At 40.3% G+C, this 27,530-nt stretch overlaps 1 protein-coding gene across 4 annotated transcripts in view; it reads right to left on the reverse strand.

Moving 5' to 3' along the window:
- The window catches only part of LOC121371909 (excitatory amino acid transporter 2-like), an 84,846-nt gene that overhangs the window by 10,975 nt on the left and 46,341 nt on the right, over nt 1-27,530 (reverse strand). For all 4 annotated transcript variants that reach the window (XM_041498149.1, XM_041498150.1, XM_041498152.1 and 1 more), the window contains 5 exons: nt 18,060-18,267; nt 9,541-9,809; nt 8,944-9,070; nt 4,233-4,466; nt 2,912-3,106 (listed from right to left, as the gene is read on the reverse strand). In XM_041498149.1, coding sequence (XP_041354083.1) covers nt 2,912-3,106; nt 4,233-4,466; nt 8,944-9,070; nt 9,541-9,809; nt 18,060-18,267 — 1,033 coding nt within the window. The remainder of the gene's footprint in view (nt 1-2,911; nt 3,107-4,232; nt 4,467-8,943; nt 9,071-9,540; nt 9,810-18,059; nt 18,268-27,530) is intronic.

A 27,530-nucleotide genomic window follows, 5' to 3' on the forward strand; every position in this document is an offset into this window, starting at 1 on the left:
AGGTATTTGTACAGACCTGTGACTGTGTTAAACCACCAGTATATAAACAAGGTATTTGTACAGACCTGTGACTGTGTGTTAAACCACCAGTATATAAACAAGGTATTTGTACAGACCTGTGACTGTGTGTTAAACCACCAGTATATAAACAAGGTATTTGTACAGACCTGTGACTGTGTTAAACCACCAGTATATAAACAAGGTATTTGTACAGACCTGTGACTGTGTGTTAAACCACCAGTATATAAACAAGGTATTTGTACAGACCTGTGACTGTGTGTTAAACCACCAGTATATAATCAAGGTATTTGTACAGACCTGTGACTGTGTGTTAAACAAGGTATTTGTACAGACACCAGTATATAAACAAGGTATTTGTACAGACCTGTGACTGTGTGTTAAACCACCAGTATATAAACAAGGTATTTGTACAGACCTGTGACTGTGTGTTAAACCACCAGTATATAAACAAGGTATTTGTACAGACCTGTGACTGTGTGTTAAACCACCAGTATATAAACAAGGTATTTGTACAGACCTGTGACTGTGTGTTAAACCACCAGTATATAAACAAGGTATTTGTACAGACCTGTGACTGTGTGTTAAACCACCAGTATATAAACAAGGTATTTGTACAGACCTGTGACTGTGTTAAACCACCAGTATATAAACAAGGTATTTGTACAGACCTGTGGCTGTGTTAAACCACCAGTATATAAACAAGGTATTTGTACAGACCTGTGACTGTGTTAAACCACCAGTATATAAACAAGGTATTTGTACAGACCTGTGACTGTGTGTTAAACCACCAGTATATAAACAAGGTATTTGTACAGACCTGTGACTGTGTTAAACCACCAGTATATAAACAAGGTATTTGTACAAACCTGTGACTGTTAAACCACCAGTATATAAACAAGGTATTTGTACAGACCTGTGACTGTGTGTTAAACCACCAGTATATAAACAAGGTATTTGTACAGACCTGTGACTGTTAAACCACCAGTATATAAACAAGGTATTTGTACAGACCTGTGACTGTGTTAAACCACCAGTATATAAACAAGGTATTTGTACAGACCTGTGACTGTTAAACCACCAGTATATAAACAAGGTATTTGTACAGACCTGTGACTGTGTTAAACCACCAGTATATAAACAAGGTATTTGTACAGACCTGTGACTGTGTGTTAAACCACCAGTATATAAACAAGGTATTTGTACAGACCTGTGACTGTGTTAAACCACCAGTATATAAACAAGGTATTTGTACAGACCTGTGACTGTGTTAAACCACCAGTATATAAACAAGGTATTTGTACAGACCTGTGACTGTTAAACCACCAGTATATAAACAAGGTATTTGTACAGACCTGTGACTGTGTGTTAAACCACCAGTATATAAACAAGGTATTTGTACAGACCTGTGACTGTGTGTTAAACCACCAGTATATAAACAAGGTATTTGTACAAACCTGTGACTGTTAAACCACCAGTATATAAACAAGGTATTTGTACAGACCTGTGACTGTGTGTTAAACCACCAGTATATAAACAAGGTATTTGTACAGACCTGTGACTGTTAAACCACCAGTATATAAACAAGGTATTTGTACAAACCTGTGACTGTTAAACCACCAGTATATAAACAAGGTATTTGTACAGACCTGTGACTGTGTGTTAAACCACCAGTATATAAACAAGGTATTTGTACAGACCTGTGACTGTGTTAAACCACCAGTATATAAACAAGGTATTTGTACAGACCTGTGACTGTGTTAAACCACCAGTATATAAACAAGGTATTTGTACAAACCTGTGACTGTTAAAAACCACCAGTATATAAACAAGGTACAAGGTATTTGTACAAACCTGTGACTGTTAAACCACCAGTATATAAACAAGGTATTTGTACAGACCTGTGACTGTGTGTTAAACCACCAGTATATAAACAAGGTATTTGTACAAACCTGTGACTGTGTTAAATCACCAGTATATAAACAAGGTATTTGTACAGACCTGTGACTGTGTTAAACCACCAGTATATAAACAAGGTATTTGTACAAACCTGTGACTGCTAAACCACCAGTATATAAACAAGGTATTTGTACAGACCTGTGACTGTGTGTTAAACCACCAGTATATAAACAAGGTATTTGTACAGACCTGTGACTGTGTTAAACCACCAGTATATAAACAAGGTATTTGTACAGACCTGTGACTGTTTTAAACCACCAGTATATAAACAAGGTATTTGTACAGACCTGTGACTGTGTTAAACCACCAGTATATAAACAAGGTATTTGTACAGACCTGTGACTGTGTGTTAAACCACCAGTATATAAACAAGGTATTTGTACAGACCTGTGACTGTGTGTTAAACCACCAGTATATAAACAAGGTATTTGTACAGACCTGTGACTGTGTTAAACCACCAGTATATAAACAAGGTATTTGTACAGACCTGTGACTGTTTTAAACCACCAGTATATAAACAAGGTATTTGTACAGACCTGTGACTGTGTTAAACCACCAGTATATAAACAAGGTATTTGTACAGACCTGTGACTGTGTGTTAAACCACCAGTATATAAACAAGGTATTTGTACAGACCTGTGACTGTGTGTTAAACCACCAGTATATAAACAAGGTATTTGTACAGACCTGTGACTGTGTTAAACCACCAGTATATAAACAAGGTATTTGTACAGACCTGTGACTGTGTTAAACCACCAGTATATAAACAAGGTATTTGTACAGACCTGTGACTGTGTGTTAAACCACCAGTATATAAACAAGGTATTTGTACAGACCTGTGACTGTGTTAAACCACCAGTATATAAACAAGGTATTTGTACAGACCTGTGACTGTGTTAACCCACCAGTATATAAGCAAGGTATTTGTACAAACCTTATGGTGAGGATTTTGCCGAAGCTGAGCTCCATGCCGTTCATCTGTGCAATGAAGATGGGCGCGACGGCCTCATACAGCGCGGTGCCGTCCATGTTGATGGTGGCGCCAATGGGCAGGACGAAGCGCGTGACACGGCGGTCGATGTTCAAATTCTCCTCCAGACAGCGAAACGTCACGGGGAGCGTGGCCGAGCTGAAAACAGTAACACAGAATAAACACAGGTCATACATAGCTAAAAACAGTAACACGGAATAAACACAGTTCATACATAGCTGAAAACAGTAACACGGAATAAAGACAGTTCATACATAGCTGAAAACAGTAACACAGAATAAACACAGGTCATACATAGCTGAAAACAGTAACACGGAATAAACACAGGTCATACATAGCTGAAAACAGTAACACAGAATAAACACAGGTCATACATAGCTGAAAACAGTAACACGGAATAAACACAGGTCATACATAGCTGAAAACAGTAACACGGAATAAAGACAGTTCATACATAGCTGAAAACAGTAACACAGAATAAACACAGGTCATACATAGCTGAAAACAGTAACACGGAATAAAGACAGTTCATACATAGCTGAAAACAGTAACACAGAATAAACACAGGTCATACATAGCTGAAAACAGTAACACGGAATAAACACAGGTCATACATAGCTGAAAACAGCAACACAGAATAAACACAGGTCATACATAGCTGAAAACAGTAACACGGAATAAAGACAGTTCATACATAGCTGAAAACAGCAACACAGAATAAACGCAGATCATACATAGCTGAAAACAGTAACACGGAATAAAGACAGTTCATACATAGCTGAAAATAGTAGAGTAGAATAAACACAGTTCATACATAGCTGGAAATAGTAGAGTAGAATAAACAGTTTATATGTACATATTCACATAATATTTAAGTAAACAACAATTATACGTTTAATATAAAAAAAACTATATCTAAGTCCTGTAATTAAAAACACTGTGTCATTCAATGACACAAAGTTATATACATCATATCAGCAAAACATTACAGTGTGTTTTATCAACAATTCTGGTGTGGCTTGACATAAACACAAACAGAAAAGTGTTTCGGAAATAACAAAAATTATCTTCTTTTTTGTGCAATGCGTAAAAAGATTTCGTCATTATATAAATAAAACTGCACTATTCACTCTTAGTGAAGAATGTTATCTATTCATGGAGCTATTTACTATATTTTCCTGATTAGATCCCCCTACTAAACTGTCTACTTGACTAATACTTTGTTGCCCCGTCTCTGCGAGTGACAGGTTAGTGTGGCTCGTACCTGGAGGATGTTCCGAGCGCGGTCACCCAGGCCTGCAGGATGCCGATGAAGAGCTTCAGCGGGTTCTTGCGTGTGATGATGAAGTAGATGAGCGGCAGGACGATGGCGGCGTGGATGATGAGCCCGGCGAGAACGGTCACCATGTACATCCCGAGCTGCTCCCCGACCTTCGCAGGGTCGTCCAGTGACAGGATCTTACCCACAATCAGGAACAGGATCCCGATAGGAGAGTACCTGCAATCACACCAGCCATGTAGGATCCAACACCAGGTTACAGTCCAACACCAGGTTACAGTCCAACACCAGGTTACAGTCCCAACACCAGTCATATAGTCCAACACCAGTCATATAGTCCAACACCAGGTTATAGTCCAACACCAGTCATATAGTCCAACACCAGGTTATAGTCCCAACACCAGTCATATAGTCCAACACCAGTCATATAGTCCAACACCAGGTTATAGTCCCAACACCAGTCATATAGTCCAACACCAGGTTATAGTCCCAACACCAGTCATATAGTCCAACACCAGGTTATAGTCCCAACACCAGTCATATAGTCCAACACCAGGTTATAGTCCCAACACCAGTCATATAGTCCAACACCAGGTTATAGTCCCAACACCAGTCATATAGTCCAACACCAGTCATATAGTCCCAACACCAGTCATATAGTCCAACACCATGTTATAGTCCCAACACCAGTATTATAGTCCAACACCAGGTTATAGTCCAACACCAGGTGATATAGTCCCAACACAAGTCATATAGTCCAACACCAGGTTATAGTCCCAACACCAGTCATATAGTCCAACACCAGGTTATAGTCCCAACACCAGTCATATAGTCCAACACCAGTCATATAGTCCAACACCAGGTTATAGTCCCAACAACAGTCATATATTCCAACACCAGTCATATAGTCCAACACCAGTCATAGTCCAACACCAGGTTATAGTCCCAACACCAGTCATATAGTCCAACACCAGTCATATAGTCCAACACCAGTCATATAGTCCGACACCAGTCATATAGCTAAAACACCAGTCATATAGCCCAACACCAGTCATATAGTCCAACACCAGTCATATAGCTAAAACACCAGTCATATAGCCAAACACCAGTCATATAGTCCAACACCAGGCCAACATCAGGCTTACAGTCGAACACCAGGTTACAGTCCCAACACCAGTCATATAGTCCAACACCAGTCATATAGCCAAACACCAGTCATATAGCCAAACACCAGTCATATAGTCCAACACCAGTCATATAGCCAAACACCAGTCATATAGCCAAACACCAGTCATATAGCCAAACACCAGTCATATAGTTCAACACCAGGCCAACATCAGGCACCAGCATTGTAGTCTAACAACATACTTATAGTCTAACACCAGACTTATATTCTAACACCAGCTTATAGTCAAACACCAGACTTATAGTCTAACGCCAGTGATATGGTCTGACACCAGGTGATAGTCTAATGCCAGTTATATGATTAATGCCAATTATATGGTTTAACGCCAGTTATATGATTTAACACTAGGCTTATGGTCTAACGCAAGTCATATAGGTCAAAACCAGTCATATAGTCCAACACCAGGTTTGTAGTCTAATACCAGTCATATGGTCTAACACCAGGCTTGTAGTCTAATGCCACTTATATGGTCTAACACCAATCATATAGTCCAATACCAGCCATATAGTCCAACACCAGCCATATAGTCCAACACCAGTCATATAGCCCAACACCAGTCATATAGCCCAACACCAGTCATATGGTCTAACACCAGGCTTATAGTCTAACACCAGTCATATGGTCTAACACCAGTCATATGGTCTAACAGCAGGCTTATAGTCTAACACCAGTCATATGGTCTAACACTAGGTTTGTAGTCTAACACCAGGTTTGTAGTCTAACACCAGGTTTGTAGTCTAACACCAGGTTTGTAGTCTAACACCAGTCATATGGTCTAACACCAGGTTTGTAGTCTAACACCAGTCATATGGTCTAACACCAGGCTTATAGTCTAACACCAGTCATATGGTCTAACACCAGTCTTATAGTCTAACACCAGTCATATGGTCTAACACCAGGTTTGTAGTCTAACACCAGGTTTGTAGTCTAACACCAGTCATATGGTCTAACACCAGGTTTGTAGTCTAACACCAGGTTTGTAGTCTAACACCAGTCATATGGTCTAACACCAGGTTTGTAGTCTAACACCAGTCATATGGTCTAACACCAGGTTTGTAGTCTAACATCAGTCATATGGTCTAACACCAGGCTTATAGTTTAACACCAGTCATATGGTCTAACACCAGGCTTATAGTCAAACACCAGTTATATGGTCTAACACCAGGCTTATAGTCTAATGCCAGTTATATGGTCTAACACCAGTCTTATAGTCTAACACCAGTCATATGGTCTAACACCAGGTTTGTAGTCTAACACCAGGTTTGTAGTCTAACACCAGTCATATGGTCTAACACCAGGTTTGTAGTCTAACACCAGGTTTGTAGTCTAACATCAGTCATATGGTCTAACACCAGGCTTATAGTCTAACACCAGTCATATGGTCTAACACTAGGCTTATAGTCTTACACCAGTCATATGGTCTAACACCAGGCTTATAGTCTAACATCAGTCATATGGTCTAACACCAGGCTTATAGTTTAACACCAGTCATATGGTCTAACAGCAGGCTTATAGTCAAACACCAGTTATATGGTCTAACACCAGGCTTATAGTCTAATGCCAGTTATATGGTCCACATGACGAGCAGGATGGTATGTAATAAATATTGATCGGTCAGAACTTTATTACTATGCAGTCTTATAGTCTAACACCAGTCATATGGTATAACACCAGGCTTATAGTCTAACACCAGGTTTATAGGCTAACACCAGGCTTATAGCCAGAATAGACTGAAATACATACCAGTTGTTTTGCCATGTTGTTTAGTGCATGAGTTTCTAGTTAAAACAATATTATACCATGAGACTGTGTGGCAGGTGAGTGCTATAAATCTTGCTCACTCTAAACGAGTGCAATAAATAACATGGGGAAACAACTGGTATGTGGCTCTGTTTTTATGACATACCACCTTTCTACATTATGATTAACACAAGTAGAATTAAATAACACAACTTACTTTGTCTGGAACGTTGACTGAATTTGATGGAATTGACAGAATGCCGAACATGACATCATTTGAGTGAACGCTTACTTCACAGGTAAGATTTTGTATTACATATATGTTCAATTTTTTTTAAATATTGATCGGTCAGAATTGTCTTTATTACTATGCAGTAAGATTAAATGGGTATGTAAGAAAAGTGTTTACCACATGACGAGCAGGATGGTATGTAATAAATATTGATCAGTCAGAATTGTCTTTATTACTATGCAGTAAGATTAAATGGGTATGTAAGAAAAGTGTTTACCACATGACGAGCAGGATGGTATGTAATAAATATTGATCAGTCAGAATTGTCTTTATTACTATGCAGTAAGATTAAATGGGTATGTAAGAAAAGTGTTTACCACATGACGAGCAGGATGGTATGTAATAAATATTGATCAGTCAGAATTGTCTTTATTACTATGCAGTAAGATTAAATGGGTATGTAAGAAAAGTGTTTACCACATGACGAGCAGGATGGTATGTAATAAATATTGATCAGTCAGAATTGTCTTTATTACTATGCAGTAAGATTAAATGGGTATGTAAGAAAAGTGTTTACCACATGACGAGCAGGATGGTATGTAATAAATATTGATCGGTCAGAATTGTCTTTATTACTATGCAGTAAGATTAAATGGGTATGTAAGAAAAGTGTTTACCACATGACGAGCAGGATGGTATGTAATAAATATTGATCAGTCAGAATTGTCTTTATTACTATGCAGTAAGATTAAATGGGTATGTAAGAAAAGTGTTTACCACATGACGAGCAGGATGGTATGTAATAAATATACAGAACTTCACATACGTTGTTTTCGCTTCCTACTTATTGCATGAGTTTATTTTGCGAAAGAATATATATCACGAGACCGTGTAGCGGTCTAGTGGTATGCTCTTTCGCAAAATAAACTAGTTCAATAAATAGGAAGCAAAAACAACGTATGTGAAGTTCTGTATATTTATTACATATCTTCTTTCATATTTTATAAAAACGTTTTTTAATTTAACGTCATAACAACACTTTGTTAAATCTATTATCAAAACTCATTTCATAGATTTACTTAACGTTAAGAATCATACTCTGCGGCAGCCTTGTGTAATGTTTCAAATACGATGTGACATCATTTGTAAATCATATATGACGTCAGTAAATAAAAGGGGCTAACTGCAGTAAAAAGAAAAAGGGAATTCCCCATTTAAAGGTTCCGGTCCATATTGCACATATGTGCGATACAAAATAAATTTATTACACGCTTTCAAAATGTCTTTATCACTATAGTAAGATTGAATAGGTATGGAATAAAAGTGTTTACCACATGACAAGTAATAAAAGTGTTTACCACATGCCAAGTAATCTGTCATGGACGGAGGAGCCGACCAAGGCCGGCTCTTGTGCCCATGACGGGTGTGCACTACAACAGCTTGTTCTGAATGTGCACGTAAAACCCTATGACCTGACCTGACCTGACCTGACAAGTAATAAAAGTGTTTAGCACATGAGAAGTAATAAAAGTGTTTACCACATGACGAGCAGGACGATCCTCATGATGATCTCGTTGAGCACTGCGAAGAAGTCGACCATCAGCTTCGCCTTTTCAGCCATCTTGCTCATGAGAATACCAAACACCGTGCAGAAACTGATCAGGCCTGAAACACACAAACCAATCTATCTATCACCTGTCTAATACACACAGTCACATGTATAATATAGCCACCTGTATAATGCAGCCACCAATCTAATACAGCTAACTGTCAAATACAGACACCTGTCTAATACAGCTAACTGTCAAATACAGACACCTGTCTAATACAGCTAACTGTCAAATACAGACACCTGTCTAATACACAGTCACCTGTCTAATATACAAACAAATCTAGCAGTCACCTGTCTAATACAGTCACCTGTTTATAATACACAGTCACCTGTCTAATACAGCTGTTTGTATAATACAGCAACCTGTTTAATACACATAAACAAATCTATCAGTCACCTGTCCAAGACAATCACCTGTCTAATGCAGTCACCACATGTATAATACAGTCACCTGTATAATACAGTCATCTGTCTAATACACAGTGACCTGTCTAATGTGGACAGTGACCCGTGTAAGACCCACCGAGCACATTGATGCCATGGTTGTAGGGCAGCGTTCGGATCCACTTGGTCTCGGTCTCCTTGAGGATGACGTAGGTGGTGTTGGTTGAGTTGTCGGTGATGGTGTTGACGACCACGGTCTGCGTGGTGGTGGAGATGGTCTCATTGAGGCTGAATGGCAGATCGGTGACATTCATCGTGTCGTTGCCCTCGGCCTCCAGCGAACCCTTCACGTACACCGTGCGCTGGTGCTGGAACGTCGCCTGAACCAAGTTCTCTGGGAAAATATTCCTGAAAGAGGTCGTTGTATGAGGCTGTTACAAAACGTTTGTACAATGACACAATTAAAGCACACTGATTTGTTAATCAACATGCCCTTGTAAACTGTGCGCTGGTGCTGGAACATTGCCTGAACCAGGTTCTCCGGAGAAGTATTCCTGGAGGAGGTCACTGTATTACTCGTATGGTTAAACACATCTTGGTTCATATCAAAGTGATATATTATATGTTCCACTAAAACGTCAAGTGGGACGTAACACTTCAACATCAGCAAGGTGTGGAATGTGTTGTAAGCAAGGTGTGGAATGTTTTTTAAGCAAAGTGTGGAATGTGTTGTAAGCAAAGTGTGGAATGTGTTGTAAGCAAGGTGTGGAATGTGTTGTAAGCAAGGTGTGGAATGTGTTGTAAGCAAGGTGTGGAATGTGTTGTAAGCAAAGTGTGGAATGTGTTGTAAGTAAGGTGTGGAATGTGTTGAACTGGCACTTTGGCTCTTGATGCTTTGTTGGTCAGAATATGCATTTCCTCCACTACCACCCACCTTTGACCCAACCAACCCCACCCACCACCACCACCACCACTCACCTTTGACCCAACCAACCCCATCCACCATTGCCCCACCACCACCACTCACCATTGACCCAACCAACCCCACCCACCATTGACCCAACCACCACCACTCACCTTTGACTCAATCACCTTTTCTTCCACCCACCGCACCCACCATTGAAAAGCAAATTAATACAGGACCCCTTCACTCGAGGACTAAAATGTGTTTTTTGTCTTACTCTATATAAATAAAGACAAAAATATGGCTAGTGCACCGATACACTACAGATTGTGTCTCCACCTCCACACACACACCCCACCACACACTACAAATTGTGTCACCACCCCCCACCCCCACACATACACCCCCTACCACACACTGCATATTGTGTCTCCACCCCCACCCCCCCACACACCCCACCACACACTACAGATTGTCTCCACCCCCCCACACACACACACACCCCACCACATATTATGTCTGCATCCCCCCCACACACACACACCCCACTATACACTACAGATTGTGTCTCCATCCCCCACACAAACCCCACCACATACTACAGATTGTGTCTCCACCACCCCCACCCCACCCCCACAACACCACACACTACAGATTGTGTCTCCACCCCCCACAAACACACACAACACCACACACTACAGATTGTGTCTCCACCCCCAAACACACCCCACCCCCACACACTACAGATTGTGTCTCCATCCCCCACACAAACCCCACCACATACTACAGATTGTGTCTCCCTCGAAACACCCACACACCAATCCCCACACTACAGATTGTGTCTCCCTCGAAACACCCACACACCAACCCCCACACTACAGATTGTGTCTCCCTCGAAACACCCACACACCAACCCCCACACTACAGATTGTGTCTCCCTCGAAACACCCACACACCAACCACCACACTACAGATTGTGTCTCCCTCGAAACACCCACACACCAACCCCACACTACAGATTGTGTCTCCGTCGAAACACCCACACACCAACCACCACACTACAGATTGTGTCTCCGTCGAAACACCCACACACCAACCCCCACACTACAGATTGTGTCTCCCTCGAAACACCCACACACCAACCACCACACTACAGATTGTGTCTCCCTCGAAACACCCACACACCAACCCCACACTACAGATTGTGTCTCCGTCGAAACACCCACACACCAACCACCACACTACAGATTGTGTCTCCGTCGAAACACCCACACACCAATCCCCACACTACAGATTGTGTCTCCCTCGAAACACCCACACACCAATGCCCACCAAATTCCTTGAACTGTCATTCATACAGGCCTGTAATATCACCAGCTGCTGATATTAAAACTTTAATTGCTCAATAATATTTATTATTACATTGGTCTGTACATGTTTCACATAGTCAACTCTCATTATCATGGCCAAATGGACTCCCTGCCACTTGTGCTGTATTGTGAGGTTTGCTAATATATCAAATTTCTCTTGCTATTGTAATGATTGGTACCTAGCTAACACCTGCCTGGATTTATTCTCCACTCCACCACACCTTGCAAACACATATTTTCCAACATTATTTTATTACTCATAAAATGAACAGATTTACGTCAATCAAATGACACTCATTTTCACATAAAATCTTCACTAACTAAATTTCTTGTGATATAATTTGCTGTAACAGTAATTAATGGCAGATCTAGAGAGGGATGTATCTTTCTTCAAAACAGAATGTCAAACATTTGTGATTTCACCCCCACCCCCACCCCTACCCCCAGCTGTTTTTTTTCTGGCAGTGAAATGTTTTAGTTTTTTCGGTGTCCTTGTTTTTTCGGTTATAAATGTTCTAAGTTTGACATATTAGATTGTGTTACTGACATCAATATTCATTACTTGATGCAGGTACCTGTATGGCCATGGCACCTGCTGTTAGCTGTTTTCAGACATAATGGCATGAGACAACAATTAATTACACCTGCCACGTAAAACACCAGGCCCAGCAAGGTATAACACCAGGCTCTGCGTGTAGGACAGGTTCACACCTATTTACATAACACACCAGGCTCTGCATGTAGGACAGGTTCACACCTATTTACATAACTCACCGGATTCACTTACTGTAAAACACCAGGCTCTGCGTGTAGGACAGGTTCACACCTATTTACATAACACACCAGGCTCTGCGTGTAGGACAGGTTCACACCTATTTACATAACTCACCGGGCTCACTTACTGTAAAACACCAGGCTCTGCGTGTAGGACAGGTTCACACCTATTTACATAACACACCAGGCTCTGCGTGTAGGACAGGTTCACACCTATTTACATAACTCACCGGGCTCACTTACTGTAAAACACCAGGCTCTGCGTGTAGGACAGGTTCACACCTATTTACATAACACACCAGGCTCTGCGTGTAGGACAGGTTCACACCTATTTACATAACACACCAGGCTCTGCGTGTAGGACAGGTTCACACCTATTTACATAACTCACCGGGCTCACTTACTGTAAAACACCAGGCTCTGCGTGTAGGACAGGTTCACACCTATTTACATAACACACCAGGCTCACTTACTGTAAAACACCAGGCTCTGCGTGTAGGACAGGTTCACACCTATTTACATAACACACCGGGCTCACTTACTGTAAAACACCAGGCTCTGCGTGTAGGACAGGTTCACACCTATTTACATAACACACCAGGCTCTGCGTGTAGGACAGGTTCACACCTATTTACATAACACACCAGGCTCACTTACTGTAAAACACCAGGCTCTGCGTGTAGGACAGGTTCACACCTATTTACATAACACACCGGGCTCACTTACTGTAAAACACCAGGCTCTGCGTGTAGGACAGGTTCACACCTATTTACATAACACACCAGGCTCTGCGTGTAGGACAGGTTCACACCTATTTACATAACTCACCGGGCTCACTTACTGTATAACACCAGGCTCTGTGTGTAGGACAGGTTCACACCTATTTACATAACACACCGGGCTCACTTACTGTAAAACACCAGGCTCTGCGTGTAGGACAGGTTCACACCTATTTACATAACACACCAGGCTCACTTACTGTAAAACACCAGGCTCTGCGTGTAGGACAGGTTCACACCTATTTACATAACACACCGGGCTCTGCGTGTAGGACAGGTTCACACCTATTTACATAACTCACCGGGCTCACTTACTGTAAAACACCAGGCTCTGCGTGTAGGACAGGTTCACACCTATTTACATAACACACCAGGCTCTGCGTGTAGGACAGGTTCACACCTATTTACATAACACACCAGGCTCTGCGTGTAGGACAGGTTCACACCTATTTACATAACTCACCGGGCTCACTTACTGTATAACACCAGGCTCTGTGTGTAGGACAGGTTCACACCTATTTACATAACACACCGGGCTCACTTACTGTAAAACACCAGGCTCTGCGTGTAGGACAGGTTCACACCTATTTACATAACTCACCGGGCTCACTTACTGTAAAACACCAGGCTCTGCGTGTAGGACAGGTTCACACCTATTTACATAACACACCAGGCTCTGCGTGTAGGACAGGTTCACACCTATTTACATAACTCACCGGTCTCACTTACTGTAAAACACCATCAACTACAAGTGTTTATTAAACATGTGCACACTTGTCGAAGCCAGTCTTGATAGTGTTGTATTTAATCCATCATCTCGGAGGCTGGTGAGTTCTTGGTTCAAACCTTAGCACCCACTCCCACCCAGAGCCCATGCATATAAAACTTTAGAGTCTAAAGTACTGTCAGAAATAAAATAAAAATGATTTTCGTCAATTATATCTTACATATTAAACAGACAAGTAAATATTTTGTAAATATCTATTTAATGATAGTTTACCTAATTTAGCATTTACTTGTTTCGGCTCTCATTGATGCAGAAGGTGGGGTTTACTCTTGAAATTAAAAGAAATGTCGGTAAACAGGTAATTTGTGCACTTTATCAGAACAGACTATAACAAATTGTGGTCAGTAGTGTCAGTTTCATTGCTGTTACAATATGTGAGGGACCGTTCTGATGAGGGTTTACCTCTATCCATCTCCAAAACAAAATATCTGTAGACATTTATAAGTAACTTTTGAGCAAAACTGTCAAGAACTATTCTGAATTTGTGATCTATATATTATAATGGTATTAAAGGTGCTATCTCAAAGTTGCATAATGACAGCTATTGCAAATCATGTTTTTATTAACTTTTGCTTTAACATTTAAAGGCTACACGTTTAACTATATGTCCATAAATGATTATAAGAAATAATTTTATCTACTAGTAGAAAAGACATTTTTATTGGAGAATCTTTGTCACTAACAGATGCTCATATATAACTTCTAATATAGCACCTTTAAGTGGTTGCAAGATTGTGTAAATTTCTAATGTACTTATATTGAATTTATATTCACTAAATATGCTGGTCATAATTAATAATTTATGCTGCAATTCAAAATAATCAGTTAACTTGCAGTTTTAAATTAAAAGTTTGTTTAAGGGTAAATGGAATTGACACATATTATCAAAATGTGTTATAGTCTGTTCCAATAAAGGTAACAAATATCCTGTTTACTGACATCTTTATTTTAATTTCAAGAGTAAACACCACCTTGTACATCAATGAGAGCCCAAACAGGTAAATGCTAAATTAGGTAGAGTATCATTAAATAGATATTTACTAAATATTTACTTGTCAGTTTAATTTGAAAGAAATAATCAACGAAAATCAGTTTTATTTTATTTCCGACACTACTTAAGATTCAAATACCTGATGATATCACATGCATGCAATGTGTATGGTAAAATATCTGATGATGTCACATGCATGCAATGTGTATGGTAAAATATCTGATGATGTCACATGCATGCAATGTGTATGGTAAAATATCTGATGATGTCACATGCATGCAATGTGTATGGTAAAATATCTGATGATGTCACATGCATGCAATGTGTATGGTAAAATATCTGATAATGTCACATGCATGCAAAGTGTATGGTAAAATATCTGATGATGTCACATGCATGCAAAGTGTATGGTAAAATCTCGACATTATTAGAGATTTGAGTCACGACTAAACATTTTGTATCACAGGACCAGTGCACGTTTTACGGTTACTACACAGAGTTCACTGACGAACCACAAACAACTCATTAAACTAGAGTTCACTCACGAACCACAAACAACTCGTTAAACTAGAGTTCACTCACGAACCACAAACAACTCGTTAAACTAGAGTTCACTCACGAACCACAAACAACTCGTTAAACTACTGCCCTGCACAGAACACAGCTTGGTAGAATTCAACTATGGCCACAATTCAGCTTTGTTTAGTTCATCTATGGTCATTTTTCACCTTCATATATAGTAACTTAGCTTGGTATAATTCAATTATGCATGGTCATTATTTAGATTGGCATAGTTCTTCATATTAACTGAAGAATAGTTAACTGAGGTCACATTGGTAATTCAACAATGGTATTTATTATTAACTGAAGTATAATTAACTGAGGTCATACTGGTAATTCAACTATGGTATTTATTATTAACTGAAGTATAGTTAACTGAGGTCATATTGGTAATTCAACAATGGTATTTATTATTAACTGAAGTATAGTTAACTGAGGTCATATTGGTAATTCAACTATGGTATTTATTATTAACTGAAGTATAGTTAACTGAGGTCATACTGGTAATTTTCAACAATGGTATTTATTATTAACTGAAGTATAGTTAACTGAGGTCATATTGGTAATTCAACTATGGTATTTATTATTAACTGAAGTATAGTTAACTGAGGTCATACTGGTAATTCAACAATGGTATTTATTATTAACTGAAGTATAGTTAACTGAGGTCATACTGGTAATTCAACAATGGTATTTATTATTAACTAACATATATTTAAACTGAGGTCATACCGGTAATTCAACAATGGTATTTATTATTAACTGAAGTATAGTTAACTGAGGTCATACTGGTAATTCAACTATGGTATATACTGTAAACCGGATTAATATTGTTACATGTTTTTTTTGCGAATATGTCCCTTAGCACATGTTCACGACATTTAAATTTTGCAAATGACCATTGGCATTTGTACAAAAAAGCCAATATTGCCTATATCGGTCTGAAAAAACACACCTAATTGTCAGTTTGGTTGTTATAAATTTATACAGTGTCTGAAACATCAAACAATTGTCTCTGGTACCCAGTAAAGAGGATGACCCACCTGGCGTGTAACAGGAACATAGCTCACGTCTTTAGTTGTTAACAATTTATATACCTTTGGTAGCCGAAACAATTAATATACTAGTAACTAAGGTATTGTTACACTAAGATCATACCGGTAGTCCAACTATGGTATTTAACTAAAGTACAGTTAAACTGAGGTCATACCAGTAGTCCAACTATGGTATTTAACTAAAGTACAGTTAAACTGAGGTCATACCGGTAGTCCAACTATGGTATTTAACTAAAGTACAGTTAAACTGAGGTCATACCTGTAGTCCAACTATGGTATTTAACTAAAGTACAGTTAAACTGAGGTCATACCGGTAGTCCAACTATGGTATTTAACTAAAGTACAGTTAAACTGAGGTCATACCGGTAGTCCAACTATGGTATTTAACTAAAGTACAGTTAAACTGAGGTCATACCGGTAGTCAAACCATGGTATTTAACTAAAGTACAGTTAAACTGAGGTCATACCGGTAGTCCAACTATGGTATTTAACTAAAGTACAGTTAAACTGAGGTCATACCGGTAGTCAAACTGGTATTTAACTAAAGTACAGTTAAACTGAGGTCATGCATACCGGTAGTTAAACCATGGTATTTAACTATTTAATTAAAGTATGGTAAACTGAGGTCATACTGGTAGTCCAACTATGGTATTTAATTAAAGTACAGTTACAATAAGATCATACTGGTAGTTCAGCCATGGTATTAACTATTTAACTAAAGTATTGTAAAATGAGGTCATACCAGTAGTTCAGCCATGGTATTTAACTATTTAACTAAGGTACAGTAAACCAAGGTCATACCGGTAGTACCACTATGGTATTTAACTATTTAACTAAGGTACAGTAAACCGAGGTCATACCGGTAGTACCACTATGTTTATTAACTATTTAACTAAGGTACAGTAAACCAAGGTCATACCGGTAGTACCACTATGGTATTTAACTATTTAACTAAGGTACAGTAAACCGAGGTCATACCGGTAGTACCACTATGGTATTTAACTATTTAACTAAGGTACAGTAAACCGAGGTCATACCGGTAGTACCACTATGTTTATTAACTATTTAACTAAGGTACAGTAAACCAAGGTCATACCGGTAGTACCACTATGATATTTAACTATTTAACTAAGGTACAGTAAACCGAGGTCATACCGGTAGTACCACTATGTTTATTAACTATTTAACTAAGGTACAGTAAACCGAGGTCATACCGGTAGTACCACTAGGTTTATTAACTATTTAACTAAGGTACAGAAAACCGAGGTCATACCGGTAGTACCACTATGGTATTTAACTATTTAACTAAGGTATGGTAAACCGAGGTCATACCAGTAGTTCAGCCATGGTATTAACTATTTAACTAAGGTATGGTAAACCGAGGTCATACCGGTAGTACCATTATGGTATTTAAGAATCATTAAGTGGCCATCGTACCGGATGAGGTCGAGGAAGGCGTCGAGCGATGTGGCTGTCATGTCGTCCTCCGTCATCGCCTTGGAGGTTTTCTTCGCGTACGTGCCCGGGTGGATTGACACCACCAGCACGATGCCGATGATGATGGCGATGAACGTTGTCGCGAAGTAGTAAATGATCGCACGCAGACCCATCCGACCACTGGACTTCGCGTCCAGAGATGCCAAACCTGAAACATAGACACACAAGGCATAGTAGACAGGTGCTGTTTTAAACACACTGAATAACTGACAGACTGACTGACTGACTGCATGACCAACTGACTGACTGACTGACTGACCAACTGGCAGACCGACTGACCAATTGACCAACTTACCTACTGACTGACTGCATGACCAACTGACTGACCGACTGACCGACTTACCTACTGACTGACTGCATGACCAACTGACTGACTGACTGACCGACTGCTTGACTGACTGACTGCATGACCAACTGACTGACCGACTGACCAACTTACCTACTGACTGACTGCATGACCAACTGACAAACTTATCTACTGACTGATTGACTGACTGACTGCATGACCAACTGACTGACTGACTGACTGACTGACTGACCGACTGACCAACTTACCTACTGACTGACTGCATGACCAACTAACAAACTTATCTACTGACTGATTGACTGACTGACTGCATGACCAACTGACTGACCGACTGACCAACTTACCTACTGACTGACTGACTGACTGCATGACCAACTGACTGACCGACTGACCAACTTACCTACTGACTGACTGACTGCATGACCAACTGACTGACCGACTGACCAACTTACCTACTGATTGACTGACTGCATGACCAACTGACTGACCGACTGACCGGCTGACTGAATGACCAACTTACCTACTGACTGACTGCATGACCAACTGACAAACTTATCTACTGACTGACTGACTGACTGCATGACCAACTGACTGACCGACTGACCAACTTACCTACTGACTGACTGAATGCATGACCAACTGACTGACTGACTGACTGACTGACTGACTGACTGACCAACTTACCTACTGACTGACTGCATGACCAACTGACAAACTTATCTACTGACTGATTGACTGACTGACTGCATGACCAACTGACTGACCGACTGACCAACTTACCTACTGACTGACTGCATGACCAACTGACAAACTTATCTACTGACTGATTGACTGACTGACTGCATGACCAACTGACTGACCGACTGACCAACTTACCTACTGATTGACTGACTGCATGACCAACTGACCGACTGACCAACTGACAAACTTATCTACTGACTGATTGACTGACTGACGACCAACTGACTGACTGACTGACTGACTGACTGACTGACTGACTGACTGACTGACTGACCAACTGACTGACCGACTGACTGACCAACTTACCTACTGACTGACTGACTGCATGACCAACTGACTGACTGACTGACCGACTGACCAACTTACGTACTGACTGACTGCATGACCAACTGACAAACTTATCTACTGACTGATTGACTGACTGACTGCATGACCAACTGACTGACCAATTTACCTACTGACTGATGCATGACCAACTGACAAACTTATCTACTGACTGATTGACTGACTGACTGCATGACCAACTGACTGACTGACCGACTGACCAACTTACCTACTGACTGACTGCATGACCAACTGACAAACTTATCTACTGACTGATTGACTGACTGACTGACTGCATGACCAACTGACTGACTGACCGACTGACCGACTGACCGACTGACCAACTTACCTACTGACTGACTGCAGAACGAACTAACAAACTTATCTACTGACTGATTGACTGACTGCATGACCAACTGACTGACCGACTGACCAACTTACCTACTGACTGACTGACTGCATGACCAACTTACCTACTGACTGACTGACTGCATGACCAACTGACTGACCGACTGACCAACTTACCTACTGATTGACTGACTGCATGACCAACTGACTGACCGACTGACCAACTTACCTACTGACTGACTGACTGCATGACCAACTGACTGACCAACTGACCGACTGACCAAATGACAAACTTATCTACTGACTGATTGACTGACTGACTGCATGACCAACTGACTGACCGACTGACTGACTGACCAACTTACCTACTGACTGACTGACTGCATGACCAACTGACTGACCGACTGACCAACTTACCTACTGACTGACTGCATGACCAACTGACTGACTGACTGATCGCTGACCAACTTACCTACTGACTGACTGACTGCATGACCAACTGACTGACCGACTGACCGACTGACCAACTTACCTACTGACTGACTGCATGACCAACTGACTGACCAACTGACTGACTGACCAACTTACCTACTGACTGACTGACTGCATGACCAACTGACTGACTGACTGATCGCTGACCAACTTGCCTACTGACTGACTGACTGACTGCATGACCAACTGACTGACCGACTGACCAACTTACCTACTGACTGACTGCATGACCAACTGACTGACTGACTGACCGACTGACCAACTTACCTACTGACTGACTGACTGCATGACCGACTGACTGACTGACCAACTTACCTACTGACTGACTGCATGACCAACTGACAAACTTATCTACTGACTGATTGACTAACTGACTGACTGATTGACCAACTGACCGACCGACCGACCGTCTGACCAACCAACCTACTGACTGACTGACTGACTGACTGACATATTGTTGAATACAGATACAAACATTTTATCAACAAGCCAAATGTCATAATGAAAACTTTGACCGTGCTTAACAAAGATTGTTAATTTTTGAGTTACAAACACATTATCTTATCAAATATTATGTACACTATAAAAAGAAATTACTTTTAGGTTTATTTTGTATGCTCCTCAAAAATAAAACATCAAAAACAAAATAGTATTAACGTATACGAATATTGCAGCAATTCTGAGAGGTTTTTAATGTGTCATACAGGATGTATCCAACTACTAAAAACGGATAATCATTTGTGGTAATATCTATTCTTGGTCAAACCATAAACTGACCAGACTAACAATTTCAGGGGCTGTGCAGCAAATTATGCAGGGATGTGTCTAGACTGTGACATGCAAAGCTTGACCATCTGGGTATCAAAAGCTTACCAGATGGTGGGGGGGGGGGGGGGGGGGGGGGGGGGCAGTCTTGAAGCAAAACCTCAAATTTGGGCAAAAATTATGGAGATATATTTGGCAAAATGAGCTGGACTCAAACCTTTTCACCATGTATTTTCATCATTCTAACAAAGATATATTATTGGCAATCCATGTGAACAATGTGTAGCGATACATTTGCAACCCTATGTAGCTGTTTGGTAGCAATGCTTAATATGAATAATGTTGTTATCCAGATTTGGGCATTTTTGTTGAATTTGGGGAAAAAGCAGGTTGCTCCCCCACCCCTGGCCTCCTACAAAAATGGGAGCCAATGTGTATCACAGACATACAAGCAGAGGTCTTTATAAATAGAGATTGTCTTGATTGGTGAGGGGGGGGGGGGGGGGGTCCTGATTGACTGATATCGAGGGTGTAAAGGGCCTGAGTTTATTGGGTATCCAGGGGCATGCTCCACTGAAAAGTTTACAAAACTAGATGTTCAGAAATACAAGTAAAATTCACCATGACAAATGCAATTACATGTAACACTGTTTAAATGGGTTTTTTTCACAACAAACATTTTTGTGTACATGTACCAAACTGTTGTATCAAATGAAATAATAACTTACAATCAGTGATTGTACTATTCAATGAAATAATAACTTACAATCAGTGATTGTACTATCAAATGAAATAATAACTTACAATCAGTGATTGTACTATCAAATGAAATAATAACTTACAATCAGTGATTGTACTATCAAATGAAATAATAACTTACAATCAGTGATTGTACTATTCAATGAAATAATAACTTACAATCAGTGATTGTACTATTCAATGAAATAATAACTTACAATCAGTGATTGTACTATTCAATGAAATAATAACTTACAATCAGTGATTGTATAAGTGTCTATCTAGGACATTGTATATAAACATTTAGTTAAACTGGTTTGATTTCCATGCAGTTAGATCACTTATAGAAGAGTTTTGGAATGGACACGTACGGAAATTTTTCAAAACTAAATATCCAAAAAGGCAATACCCTGAATTCTGCCAGTAAAATTCAACATAACAAATGTAGGTATATGTATATGTTGTGCCAAACCAATCGCTTTGAGCCGAGGTGATATAGAATAACATTATGTTGCCAGTCAGTGTTTGGCAATCAATGTGTTGTGAGTTTCAGTGGCAGAACCAATCGCTTGGAGCCGAGGTGATATAGAATAACATTATGTTGCCAGTCAGTGTTTGGCAATCAATGTGTTGTGAGTTTCAGTGGCAGAACCAATCGCTTGGAGCCGAGGTGATATAGAATAACATTATATTGCCAGTCAGTGTTTGGCAATCAATGTGTTGTGAGTTTCAGTGGCCAAACCAATCGCTTGGAGCCGAGGTGATATAGAATAATATTATATTGCCAGTCAGTGTTTGGCAATCAATGTGTTGTGAGTTTCAGTGGCAGAACCAATCGCTTGGAGCCGAGGTGATATAGAATAATATTATATTGCCAGTCAGTGTTTGGCAATCAATGTGTTGTGAGTTTTAGTGGCCAAACCAATCGCTTGGAGCCGAGGTGATATAGAATAATATTATGTTGCCAGTCAGTGTTTGGCAATCAATGTGTTGTGAGTTTCAGTGGCCAAACCAATCGCTTGGAGCCGAGGTGATATAGAATAATATTATGTTGCCAGTCAGTGTTTGGCAATCAATGTGTTGTGAGTTTCAGTGGCAGAACCAATCGCTTTGAGCTGAGGTGATATAGAATAATATTATGTTGCCAGTCAGTGTTTGGCAATCAATGTGTTGTGAGTTTCAGTGGCAGAACCAATCGCTTGGAGCCGAGGTGATATAGAATAATATTATGTTGCCAGTCAGTGTTTGGCAATCAATGTGTTGTGAGTTTTAGTGGCCAAACCAATCGCTTGGAGCCGAGGTGATATAGAATAACATTATGTTGCCAGTCAGTGTTTGGCAATCAATGTGTTGTGAGTTTCAGTGGCCAAACCAATCGCTTTGAGCCGAGGTGATATAGAATAACATTATATTGCCAGTCAGTGTTTGGCAATCAATGTGTTGTGAGTTTCAGTGGCCAAACCAATCGCTTGGAGCCGAGGTGATATAGAATAACATTATGTTGCCAGTCAGTGTTTGGCAATCAATGTGTTGTGAGTTTCAGTGGCCAAACCAATCGCTTTGAGCCGAGGTGATATAGAATAACATTATGTTGCCAGTCCGTGTTTGGCAATCAATGTGTTGTGAGTTTCAGTGGCCAAACCAATCGCTTTGAGCCGAGGTGATATAGAATAATATTATGTTGCCAGTCAGTGTTTGGCAATCAATGTGTTGTGAGTTTCAGTGGCCAAACCAATTGCTTGGAGCCGAGGTGATATAGAATAACATTATGTTGCCAGTCAGTGTTTGGCAATCAATGTGTTGTGAGTTTCAGCGGCAGAACCAATCGCTTGGAGCCGAGGTGATATAGAATAACATTATGTTGCCAGTCAGTGTTTGGCAATCAATGTGTTGTGAGTTTCAGTGGCAGAACCAATCGCTTGGAGCCGAGGTGATATAGAATAACATTATGTTGCCAGTCAGTGTTTGGCAATCAATGTGTTGTGAGTTTCAGTGGCAGAACCAATCGCTTGGAGCCGAGGTGATATAGAATAACATTATGTTGCCAGTCAGTGTTTGGCAATCAATGTGTTGTGAGTTTCAGTGGCAGAACCAATCACTTGGAGCCGAGGTGATATAGAATAACATTATATTGCCAGTCAGTGTTTGGCAATCAATGTGTTGTGAGTTTCAGTGGCCAAACCAATCGCTTGGAGCCGAGGTGATATAGAATAATATTATATTGCCAGTCAGTGTTTGGCAATCAATGTGTTGTGAGTTTTAGTGGCCAAACCAATCGCTTGGAGCCGAGGTGATATAGAATAATATTATGTTGCCAGTCAGTGTTTGGCAATCAATGTGTTGTGAGTTTCAGTGGCCAAACCAATCGCTTGGAGCCGAGGTGATATAGAATAATATTATGTTGCCAGTCAGTGTTTGGCAATCAATGTGTTGTGAGTTTCAGTGGCAGAACCAATCGCTTTGAGCTGAGGTGATATAGAATAATATTATGTTGCCAGTCAGTGTTTGGCAATCAATGTGTTGTGAGTTTCAGCGGCCAAACCAATCGCTTGGAGCCGAGGTGATATAGAATAATATTATGTTGCCAGTCAGTGTTTGGCAATCAATGTGTTGTGAGTTTTAGTGGCCAAACCAATCGCTTGGAGCCGAGGTGATATAGAATAATATTATGTTGCCAGTCAGTGTTTGGCAATCAATGTGTTGTGAGTTTCAGTGGCCAAACCAATCGCTTGGAGCCGAGGTGATATAGAATAATATTATGTTGCCAGTCAGTGTTTGGCAATCAATGTGTTGTGAGTTTCAGTGGCCAAACCAATCGCTTGGAGCCGAGGTGATATAGAATAACATTATGTTGCCAGTCAGTGTTTGGCAATCAATGTGTTGTGAGTTTCAGTGGCAGAACCAATCGCTTGGAGCCGAGGTGATATAGAATAACATTATGTTGCCAGTCAGTGTTTGGCAATCAATGTGTTGTGAGTTTCAGTGGCAGAACCAATCGCTTGGAGCCGAGGTGATATAGAATAACATTATGTTGCCAGTCAGTGTTTGGCAATCAATGTGTTGTGAGTTTCAGTGGCAGAACCAATCACTTGGAGCCGAGGTGATATAGAATAACATTATATTGCCAGTCAGTGTTTGGCAATCAATGTGTTGTGAGTTTCAGTGGCCAAACCAATCGCTTGGAGCCGAGGTGATATAGAATAATATTATATTGCCAGTCAGTGTTTGGCAATCAATGTGTTGTGAGTTTTAGTGGCCAAACCAATCGCTTGGAGCCGAGGTGATATAGAATAATATTATGTTGCCAGTCAGTGTTTGGCAATCAATGTGTTGTGAGTTTCAGTGGCCAAACCAATCGCTTGGAGCCGAGGTGATATAGAATAATATTATGTTGCCAGTCAGTGTTTGGCAATCAATGTGTTGTGAGTTTCAGTGGCAGAACCAATCGCTTTGAGCTGAGGTGATATAGAATAATATTATGTTGCCAGTCAGTGTTTGGCAATCAATGTGTTGTGAGTTTCAGCGGCCAAACCAATCGCTTGGAGCCGAGGTGATATAGAATAATATTATGTTGCCAGTCAGTGTTTGGCAATCAATGTGTTGTGAGTTTTAGTGGCCAAACCAATCGCTTGGAGCCGAGGTGATATAGAATAATATTATGTTGCCAGTCAGTGTTTGGCAATCAATGTGTTGTGAGTTTCAGTGGCCAAACCAATCGCTTGGAGCCGAGGTGATATAGAATAATATTATGTTGCCAGTCAGTGTTTGGCAATCAATGTGTTGTGAGTTTCAGTGGCAGAACCAATCACTTGGAGCTGAGGTGATATAGAATAATATTATGTTGCCAGTCAGTGTTTGGCAATCAATGTGTTGTGAGTTTCAGTGGCCAAACCAATCGTTTGGAGCCGAGGTGATATAGAATAACATTATGTTGCCAGTCAGTGTTTGGCAATCAATGTGTTGTGAGTTTCAGTGGCAGAACCAATCACTTGGAGCTGAGGTGATATAGAATAATATTATGTTGCCAGTCAGTGTTTGACAATCAATGTGTTGTGAGTTTCAGTGGCCAAACCAATCGTTTGGAGCCGAGGTGATATAGAATAACATTATGTTGCCAGTCAGTGTTTGGCAATGAATGTGTTGTGAGTTTCAGCGGCCAAACCAATCGCTTGGAGCCGAGGTGATATAGAATAACATTATATTGCCAGTCAGTGTTTGGCAATCAATGTGTTGTGAGTTTCAGTGGCCAAACCAATCGCTTGGAGCCGAGGTGATATAGAATAACATTATGTTGCCAGTCAGTGTTTGGCAATCAATGTGTTGTGAGTTTCAGTGGCAGAACCAATCGCTTGGAGCCGAGGTGATATAGAATAATATTATGTTGCCAGTCAGTGTTTGGCAATCAATGTGTTGTGAGTTTCAGTGGCCAAACCAATCGCTTGGGGCCGAGGTGATATAGAATAATATTATGTTGCCAGTCAGTGTTTGGCAATCAATGTGTTGTGAGTTTCAGTGGCAGAACCAATCGCTTTGAGCTGAGGTGATATAGAATAATATTATGTTGCCAGTCAGTGTTTGGCAATCAATGTGTTGTGAGTTTCAGCGGCCAAACCAATCGCTTTGAGCCGAGGTGATATAGAATAACATTATGTTGCCAGTCAGTGTTTGGCAATCAATGTGTTGTGAGTTTCAGTGGCCAAACCAATCGCTTGGAGCCGAGGTGATATAGAATAACATTATTTTGCCAGTCAGTGTTTGGCAATCAATGTGTTGTGAGTTTCAGTGGCCAAACCAATCGCTTTGAGCCGAGGTGATATAGAATAACATTATATTGCCAGTCAGTGTTTGGCAATCAATGTGTTGTGAGTTTCAGGGGCCAAACCAATCGCTTGGAGCCGAGGTGATATAGAATAATATTATGTTGCCAGTCAGTGTTTGGCAATCAATGTGTTGTGAGTTTCAGCGGCCAAACCAATCGCTTTGAGCCGAGGTGATATAGAATAACATTATGTTGCCAGTCAGTGTTTGGCAATCAATGTGTTGTGAGTTTCAGTGGCCAAACCAATCGCTTTGAGCCGAGGTGATATAGAATAACATTATATTGCCAGTCAGTGTTTGGCAATCAATGTGTTGTGAGTTTCAGTGGCAATGATAAGAAACCGTTGACAGTATCTCAGAGACAGAAGAAAATCCATTTGATCCAGGCACAGACCAACAGTGGCATCAGCTGTTGTTCCTTCCTTTATTTCATTTAACGGGCGCTTTCCTTAAATCACACTCCATGGTGGTTTTATTGCCAGTCAATCCACAGATGTAAATCAATTTGTCAAGTAGCCAGTGAGGGGCCACTGAGTGATGGGGAAATAGTATGTTTGGCAATCAGAGAGAGATGAAAATATTAATAGTATGTTTGGCAAGGTGCACAAATAGAGAGAGATGAAAATATTAACAGTGGGTTTGGGAAGGAGCCATATTAACTGAAGTATGATTATATCTCTGATGTATATGCAGTAGTTATTTGTTTATACCAAATTTAGTTACGTGGGGGGGGGGGGGGGGGGGGGGGGTTGGAGGGGACTGTATTTTCTTTCTTTTTCTTTTCTTTTTTTCTTTTTTTTTTTTTTTTGCTGAAGGTTTGGGGTTTGTTTTTTAATCAAGATATATATATTAACAAACCAGAAAATATGTGGATTGAA

This window comes from Gigantopelta aegis, chromosome 4, assembly GCF_016097555.1.
Source record: "Gigantopelta aegis isolate Gae_Host chromosome 4, Gae_host_genome, whole genome shotgun sequence".
NCBI classification, from domain to species: Eukaryota; Metazoa; Mollusca; class Gastropoda; order Neomphalida; family Peltospiridae; genus Gigantopelta; species Gigantopelta aegis.